We start from the raw sequence: 10,110 nt of genomic DNA on the forward strand, positions 1-10,110 counted from the left end.
AGACTGGAGCCTGGTGTTGCCATCCGGTTTCACCAGTCCTCAGTCAAATCGTCCAACCCATGCTAGCATGGAAAGCGGACGTTAAACGATGATGATGATGATGATGATGATATATATATATATAAGCATACACATATATACACGTGTATGTATGTATATACATATACACACACACATATATGGGGAAGCATGTGCATGTTAATGTCGCCTTGCCTTGGTATCGGGTGTTGTAAATGAATGTCACTGTCATACAAGTAGTGTCCTTCATTTTCAATCTTCTACGAAAACATGTCTATCCATGGGGAAAATATTATCTTGCTTTGAAACAGGTGAGGGTTGGCAATAGGAAGGGTATCCAGTCATAGATAGTGTGTTTTAAGCAAACTTTGTCCAACCCATGCAAGCAAGAAAAAGTGTATGCTAATCGAGAATGATGATGTATATATTTACTTAAGCTATGTTCTCTTTTTGTATGTGTCTAAATGTTCTGTCTGCTGGAGATAAGGTTGGACAACTGCTGTAGTGGTGATGCCTACTGATCCAGAAACACACGTGTTCAGAATAGTAGATTGAACCTTATTTTATAGAATATCAATTTTGAGTCTTGATTCTTGAGATTACCTCCCCTCCTTATATCCCAATAACTACCAAACGATTGTTCCATCATCCTCGGAAACAAAGTTAATTTCATTAAATCAAGAATCTATCTTGTATGGTATTCAGTATGCTCTTTTTGTATTTTTCGTGCAAATATATGCCCCAGGCCCCTCTGTGGTATTTGCTTTTAGCTCATTTTCGTTTTATTCCTTTGTGTGTGTCACTTTCATTTTGATGGACTGGTCAAGTGTTCAGGGGTCCCCGGATTTAAATTATAGTAGAGGAGTAGTTTATTAATGTGTGTGCGCGCGCACACACATTATGCTATCAAAGCAAATGGGTGTGAACTATATTTGTGTATGCTTACACACAGCATGTACAGAGGATATGCTTGACATTTTGTCTCAGTAATAATTTTCTCTCCCAGTATTCGCAGAATAGAAAACGAAAAGAATGAAAAAACAGCATGGTCCCACAACTTTTCCTGTTGCAATAACGTGACGAATAAATCATATAAATGCTTCCATGAGCTATCTTCTTCAGTCGCAGTGTCTACCTGGTGTAAGTAATTCGGCTGAAAACACGACACGAAGGAAGAATCTATTTAAACTTATCAAATCGCGTGTGTATATATATTATTACACACACAACAGGCGTATTTGAATATATTACACACACTCACGCATATGGTACCGAGTTAAGTCCCTTGCACTACATAATTTTTGAGAAACTACTTTGAAGGGATTTGTTTACCTTCTCATGTTGCATCCCGACTATTCATCAGGAAATGAAAGAACATCACAATTCCCGTTCTTTCCGCTCCTAAAGCAGTATAAAAAGTCATGTTAGGGAATAGAACTTGGTGTGTTACAAGATTTAGTTTGGTCGTTCAACTTTTGAAAATTGAATTTTCTAAAAAAAACTTTTTTCATAGAGAAAAAGTTTTTTTTTTTTTCATGGTACCCGTTCTAGAAAAATGATTAGCATTAGAACTTAAGAAAAACATTTTTCAAAAATAAATAAAATAAAATTCGCTGTTCTATTTTTAAATTTTACGACAAACCTACATTTTATATCTGACTGGATTTTCATTGTTTGCGAACGTAATAGACACGCCCTTTGTCGCTGAATGTCAAACGATTAAATTTTGACGTTATTTTCTAGGCCCTAGCTTGTATTCTAAATTGAATTAGTTTTTATTTTTAAAGTATTGTGTGTAACCAGCTAAGCGTAGAAAAAAATATTTGAATTTTATTAATTAAAGATAAAAAGTAGATACTAAGATTGCACATAGTAAAATTTTCCATACAATAAAAAAAAACGTCGACAAGTAGAATCTTAAAGAAAAAAAGAAACTAAAATATTCCTAAATAATAATTTACATAACGTAATTATAACAAAACAATGTGAAAAGAAAATGTATGCATATTCATGTTTGCGCTACAAAAACAGAAAACCTAACTGGAGGTGTTGATTTAGGGCTTGCCCTCGTAGCAGATATAAAAACCCATGTCGACTACAGGTGGTTGGCGGCTATGTGCTTTGAAATAATTTAAAACTAAGACGCGACAACAGAGCACTGTCTTGACTGTCGCTGTTTAAATAAATGCTGGATATGACAAGCCTTCATTTCTCCCACACTTTTCTTTCCGTACATTCCTTAACGCTTACTCCCCGTTTTTCTACAAATAGTTTCCTAATCGCCCTTTCCTTTGTTGTTGTTACTCTACTCACACAGTTGTTTCCTTGTACAATAGTTGCAATAAGCGAGCTTATCCATGGTATGTACTTAAAAGATTAGCGAAAGCTCCGACTTGAGAATAAATGTTTGTTTTTCCTCTCATGGTTGTCGTTTCCGTTAGACGAGGAAATAAATTTTTGCAAAGATAAAAATCAAAATTTATGTTATGCGCTCTTATGCTCTAAACTTCCTATTTCCCTTCTTGACTTGTTCTTAAATGAAACCATCATTAAGAAAATTCACTTTCTCTTTTCTAGGTCCCATATAAGGAATAAATTGCTCATCCGTCATTCATTTTGTCACCAGCGACGATGATATGTCCCTCCGCCTTCTTTCTGTCTCCTGTCCTTCTAGCAGTGGGAGGTGTGATAAATAGGCAGAAAAGCGCCTATTCCAGGTGTAGCAGTACTACTGCATATCACATGATTAAAATGGCCATCCCTTATTAGGACGCGTATAGATATTTTTTATGAATCATACATTTATTTCTAAAATAAAATTATATCGATAGATTTTGCAAACTATTTCCTCTTGACAGGTTCTATCCTTTTATGCTAACTATAAGTAGTCGTAATTGTGTAAATAGAGCGTTATTTTCGCAAATTACACGAGTGCTAAGTTTTGTCCAGTGTAGTAACACAACAGGGTGCACAGTCAACCGGCTTCACAACGTAACAACTCAACTGTCCGCCATTAGTGTTGCCGTATTCTTAGTAGTTATTCCTCTCTACATTCATTTAGCTTTCTTTCCAAAAGCTTCGGATCATTATCATCAAGGATTTATTTCTCGGCATTTTATATACATATACTCATATATCTGTTTTAATACTGGGATTATAATACCATTACTTTCTTAATCGAACACTAATTTAGCATCAAAATGGCTGCTTTGGATATGGTTAAAACTAAACTCCGTACACTGTCGGACCAACTAGCAAAAATTACTGATGAAAGGGATGACTTCAAATTAAAGTATGATGCTGAAAAAAATGCGAGAGAAACTGTACGTAGATATATATAATCACGATTTCGAAACTATATCTCTTTTTGATTCTCGTCTATCCTTAATGACACTTCTATCTCATTTGTTACAGTCGTTATTGATAGTTACCTTAATTGTGATTTTACTGTCAGATCCCCAGCTAACTTGATTAGGTGCTATAAAATCGATTGATTTGAAATCAGCATGTATTAGGATGTAGACCTCCCCACAGTATTTGAACGCTGAAACCTTTAGGCCCTACACTGTATTCATATCATAAAGTATTTAACCGGGCGACTATTCACCCGCCCTTCATTACAAATTTTACTATAATAATTGTTTTTGATCTAATAATGTTGCATGTACATCTTTCTTCATTCCTTTTTGTCATGCCTACCTTTTGTCCTTACACTCACGCTTGCATATATTTATTATCTTCACTTACGCGATCTGGATTGTTTCCTTATTTCTATTTAGCTTTAGAAACCGATTGATGATTGTTTTTTGTACATTGTCCCTGGTGAATGTTAGTTTTATTGTAACTATTAACGATACAGAGTTTTAGGATCTAATTTGTCTGTGCTTTCGATGATCCGAGCGAAATAACAGGTAATATAGTTTCGCTTTTCGGCGAGCTGGCAAAATCGTTAGCACGCTGGACGAAATGCTTAGCGGTATTTCGTCTGTCTTTACGTTCTGAGTTCAAATTCCGTCGTGGTCGACTTTGCCTTTCATCCTTTCGAGGTCAATAAGTTAAGTACCAGTGAAACACTGAGATCGATATAATCGACTCAATCTCCTCCCCCAAATTTCAGGCCTTGTGCCTATAGTAGAAAGGATCATTAATTGAATGGGTAAGCTAATTTGACCGCTATCTGCATGAACTCGCCCAATTACTAAAACTGCTTCAGACAACGATTGTGGTTTGTCTGGTAAACCACCTGAGTGACACCTTACGCTCATGCTGATAAAAAGAAAACTATCTTCATTTGTAGTACGTACAAATAATAATGTAAATAATCTCTTTGGTAAAACTCTAAATCAGGTTTTTTGAGACTTTCTGATGGTTTAAAAATAACAAATCTTTCCCCATCAAACGTTAAATACATCAGTTTAATTTTTGATTTCGTGAGGTCAAATTGACACAAGACTAATTTAATCTGTTGTATGATAGATTTAATATTATGATCATTTATGTCAAACTGAGGATCATTAATATTGTTCGTGTGTTAATAACTAACCCTCATGGCTACCATTCTACTTGTCATTCAGTTGCATGTATTATTCTCTTGTCTGGAAATATAAATTCCTTGACATTTTGTGAATATATATATGTGCAAAAGGATTACTTATTGGAACAACTAATAGTGTAATACAGATCAGATCTTCAAAAAGAATGCATAAATAATCATTTACTTGCTTCGTTAAGAAATTTGTTTTAGTGTCCGGGTTAAATGTATTTAATTGATTATAATAGATATTTGGTTAAGTTAACCTAGAAAATAAAATGACAGCTTGCGACGTGAAACAGGTTTAAGCCTACCTAGCAGAGTCTGTCATCATTGGAGATAGAGCTTTCAAGGGAAGTAATTTGTTTGTTACTTTTGACACTTTATCCAAGGGAAGATAACAACCCTAACCTTCGCAGCTCGACACAAACTAACAAAACTTCACTATATGTCTTATGTCTGTGGTTCTTTTTGCTTGACATTTATATTATTCGTTTATATATTTTGCTCTTTGTCTTTTTCATATTCCATTGCAATTATATACTGTGTAGAATTCCTACGTACATTTTCTTTATACACAGTTTCCTCTTCATAAGAATTACATCCCTATAATTAATTTTAACTTCGATTTCAGTCTTTCATATATTTTTTTATTTTAACATTTAAATATTCCATTTAATTGAAATTGTTAGTTGGGTATTTTAGTTGATTTATAAGTATAAGAAAAAGAAATTTCCTATATAGCAAATATAGACTGCTGCTACTATGTTATGTTGATTACACAACTTCTTTTTAGAAACACAGAAAAGAGTAGTGATGTTCTGACCACAAAAGAAGGGCGGAGGTAAAGAATACGTACACCACTGGTTTTCGGCGTAACAAAACCCTAACCTTAAACCGTATTCTTTACCGTCGCCAAAAGAAGTACTAACTTCGGATAATCTATCCTAAACGTAGTGTGAAACGGATTGATGAATCACTCTCTTGTGAGAGAAAAAATACGGTGCTAATCCACTCACTATTGCATTTCATTTATTATTTTTTTTAAGACGACCCGAGAATGTAAACATCTACATACTAGAAATACCAGCTAAATCTATCTCTTTATATACCCTACCGTCTTAAAAATGTGTAAGGACATATTGTGCAATATCTTAGATACACTTTACCAACAGTAAAGATTGAATTGTGGCTGAAATGTCTTTGATCCCATCGAAAAAATTAGTGTCTTTAGAGGGGAAAAAAACGTTTGAATTATTGATCATAACACGAATTCGGGAAATAATTTTTACAAAACGTTTTTTTAAGAACCAACTACATGATTGATAATGTTCATCAAAGTTTTTCCCCGTTTACTGAGAGGGGAGTGTATAAGTGCCGACACACCACATAGAGAAAATGCTAAAAATTCCATGTGAGTGTTGAAAGAAGCTGTATTTCGTTGGTACCAAGACAACTAATTTATGAGATTTGTAGTGTTGGTCTTTCAAAGCACTATCTCTGCATAGGTTACTAAAATTGAATGAGTCATACTAAATGAAATCGGGGATATTGACGATGGTTTTGTGAAGTTGTTCGTCTGACTTGGTTAACAAAAAATGTCACCGGTTTTGGAATGTTTAAATGCTTCTACGTCAAATTTGTTTGATATGGATAACGCTCAAAGTTAATCGTTTTAGAATGTTCTTTACTAGTCATTATCATGCTGTATTGGTTACTTTCTTTCAATCATGTAATAACTTCGTTTCTCTCCAAGAATCCGTCAGACCTAAACTCATTTCTTTTCGTACATTCTCACATGCCGAGTCATCAACAAAATTGGTAACTCGTGCAAGATGACAATCTTCCCATTCGGCCTTTTTTTCTTTAAACCAACCAACCATACACTAATTTCTTGTTAACTCAAAATTCTCCAGTTAGAATTTGACAATTTGGCAACTTTCTAGAAAACTATCACATCACACTTTTAGATTTCTTGTTTTCAAGATATTGTCAGCACATTTGGCGATCTTTCAGGAAGGTTAGGATTGTATAAAAGAGCCAATAAATATTTATCTGTGGGTCCCTGTTGATTTTCTTCTGCTGTTGAGGATGTTTTTGTCGTCTGAAGTAGTGCGGTAATGGTCGGTATCAGATTCCTTGATGACATAGCCAGCTCTTCAATCTGTAATGATGTATCTACCGGAAATTTGTTGATTGTACTCTGTGTGTGTCCATCAAGCGTGCGGCATCAGTCTTTTATGGGTGCAACATTCTTTTTACTCAAATACCCAACAGGGTTTCTTCCTCTTCCCCCCCCTCCCGGTAACTATCATCTTTATGGAATCTATGAACCACTGTTACCCACCCAATGTTAACCCTGGTCTGAGGTGACTCATACGCTTCAGATTAGGTTATTCATTCAAAGTCGAGAACATAAAATTATTTGTTTTATTCGCTATTTTTGGTATGAGGAATTCATAGGCCAGAAAAATAATTGGAGGGTAGAGTTAGAAGAAACACTTTAACTAACCTAAGAGACTGAATTATAGCTTTTTCTTGTGGCATTAGAATGGGGTGGTCATTGGAAATTGTTATGTTTAGTGTACAATTTATGGGTGGACTAATTCGGTGTTGAAAGAAGTTAGATGCTAGTAATAGAAATACGAAATAGCTCTCAGATATGAGGTTTTAAAAGAAAGACATAATATAGTTTACTGGGTGCCCTTGACTTGAATATAAATTATTGTGAAGAGGAATTGTGTTAAAAGGTTTTGTAGGCTAGACAGCGTAGAAAGTATGGGAGTGGTTAGTATACAAGTGATAAGACTTTCGAAATGACAGTTGAAATGTGAAAAAATAAAGTCTTCATTGGTATAGTTTATGACGATAATTCTTTCTATGCATTAATAAATAGAAAATGTCCCGTTACCTAATTTCACAGTTTATTAACTCCGAATTTAGTGAATGCAAAGCTAGGTCTGGTAAAGTGTGTCATCAAATTAGATAGCGCAACTCATCACACACACACCCAAGATAATTATAAGCCATCGGGCTTGATAGCACACATCTTGTGCAGAGTTTAACTGTCACTTCATAGAGAACAATTTGCCACAAATTAATTTTATATTTATTACATATTTCTACAAATTAATTTTATATTTATTACATATTGCCTTGGTATTTAATAATTTTCATTTTTTAAATGTTTTTTTGGATGTCTGAAAATGTCTTGGTATTTAATAATTTTCATTTTTTAAATGTTTTTTGGATGTCTGAAAATGTAACAGTATTTTTTATCTGACATTTGCTTGAACAAAGGATGTACATATTTCATTTTTATAAGCTCATGATTTGCTAATGAATTGCTTCATTTAGAAAACAAAATAATTAAGCATTCTTCATTAGTTGTCAAACCAGTTAAATAATTTATGTTAGCAACATTAATAATTTGTTTATATGGTTAGTGGTTAGTGCAGTAAATGGCAAAAATCGGTAAAACGTTAAGCGAAGTACTTAGTCTTTTGTTTTTCAACGTTGATTGTTCAAATCATGCTAGGATTAATTGAATTTTTCCGGAATTGGTTGCATAAATATTAATCAAATATTTCATCCAGTTGATCATCTATTGCATCTTACATATTTAATAGCATTGATTACGTCAGTTAGGAAAGGTTCAATTTTTAAAATATGTTAAAGCATTGTTTAATCTAGGTAATTATTTGACGGAAGAGGCATTTATAATTTTGATGTATAATAAAAATTAATAAAACTTTATATTTTTATCTATACGCTTCCTACAATGGCTAAAGCTCATCAAGTATATTAGATAATGCCTACTATATAATTGGCTGAAGCTTATGTATTATTAGGTAGTGCTTGCTTACTGATGGTTAAAACTTATCAAATATATAAGGCAGTACTTGGTTACAAAAACTTAAGCCTCATCAAATTTATTAGGTAATGCTTGCTACAAATGGCTAAAGCTTGTCAAATATGTTTAATATATAGTATGCATGTAATTAAAAATTTTCTATCATTGCGGCCATTGTTAAGAAAGATAGGTCTGCAGTAAAGCACATAACGCCATTCTCTCTCGCTCGCGCACGCTCAAAAAAAAAAATGTTATATGTAGTTGGCATCTCTCACTCTTGATGTTTGAATACTTCAGAATTTAAATAAAATGTGTAAATGGGTGTATGAGTATATATGTATCAACCCATATGGGTTGTTGCTACGCCCTTGAATATCGAATACCCGAAGCATAAATACTCTCCTCTCCACACACACACACACACACACACACATATATATATATATATATATATATATATATATATATATATATATATGCGACAGACAGAGATTGTGTTTGTTTTATATTATGGGACGCAGCGTACCTATTCTAAAGCCGGAGTGCAAAAAATGTGAATAATACATGTGTATGTGCATGCATGCGTGTGTGTAATCACATCACTGAGTATAAAAAGAAACTAAAGTACTGAAATTGTTAAACCTACATTGTATATTGTCCCATTGTAAAAAAAAAATAACTAAAAATACCGTTTTTAATCAATAGGGTTATATTCGCATGAATAAAAAAATAACTACTTTTCAAAGTCGTTACTTTTCCTCCTTTTTCAATGTATCTTCTCTTAGTTCTACTAAAAGAGCCTTGTGAATTAACTTCAGTCTGTTTACCCAGCAAAGCTGAATGTTTGCTTATTATTCGTGTGCTAGTGAATGTATTCACTATTCATACGAGTTGACTTAGTACGGAAGAAAATAAAAGATATTACCCCATTTAACAGATCTAGTCAACTCAAGCAGTTTCATATTTGAAGTATTTATTGTATTGACTATTTATCTATCAGATTTTAGATATTGCATACTTTTATTTCTATGTAATATAGTTATATTGGAATAACCTAACAATATTTGAATACTGAACAGACAGTAACTATCATTGTGATCCAGATCTCCCCATAAATCTTTTATGCTTAGATAATCCAGTTTTAAGTATTTTGTTTGTTTTCTGCTAATCGACAGTTTCTTTCTGCTTATTTTTATTTATTCAGTGTGAATCCGAAATTGCTGGTCTCAACCGACGAATTCAGCTTTTGGAGGAAGATCTTGAACGCTCAGAAGAGAGATTGTCAACTGCCCAGACTAAATTAGACGAGGCATCAAAGGCTGCAGATGAAAGCGAGAGGTAGTGCATTCTTAAAGTATCGTTTCTTAGATTTTATTAAAAGGGTCTAGAATATAACAGACAAGTGAAAATTTAATTTTAATTTTTTTTTTTTTTTCAATAACAAATTAACTTACAATGGAATGCTGTATAACAAAAAGTCTAGGTTTATCTCGTTGAAGTAATAGATTATCCAAAAACTTACTATCCGAATTGTTAAGACAAATCTACTTCGTTAAAAATTTAGACATTGGGTAATTTTGAAAAGAGATTAGTTTGTGAAGTTTCATTCAGCCCATACATATATATATATTTTAATTCATACTTAACTCTAATTTAATAAAAACCTGTTTTACTTAGTGAATAAAGGTGCTGAAATAGGGGGGGGGGG

The 10,110-nt window shown here is 33.3% G+C and overlaps 1 protein-coding gene across 37 annotated transcripts in view; it reads left to right on the forward strand.

Moving 5' to 3' along the window:
- LOC106871823 (tropomyosin Tod p 1.0102) overlaps positions 1-10,110 on the forward strand; it is a 50,078-nt gene that overhangs the window by 20,173 nt on the left and 19,795 nt on the right. For 36 of the 37 annotated variants that reach the window (XM_014918520.2, XM_014918518.2, XM_052967065.1 and 33 more), the window contains one exon: positions 9,607-9,740. In XM_014918520.2, the coding sequence (XP_014774006.1) occupies positions 9,607-9,740 (134 nt within the window). Of the gene's footprint in view, positions 1-2,870; positions 3,342-9,606; positions 9,741-10,110 lie in introns of those variants that run through there. The other variant, XM_014918521.2, reaches the window with a different exon arrangement.

Source organism: Octopus bimaculoides, chromosome 4, assembly GCF_001194135.2.
Source record: "Octopus bimaculoides isolate UCB-OBI-ISO-001 chromosome 4, ASM119413v2, whole genome shotgun sequence".
Classification (NCBI taxonomy): domain Eukaryota; kingdom Metazoa; phylum Mollusca; class Cephalopoda; order Octopoda; family Octopodidae; genus Octopus; species Octopus bimaculoides.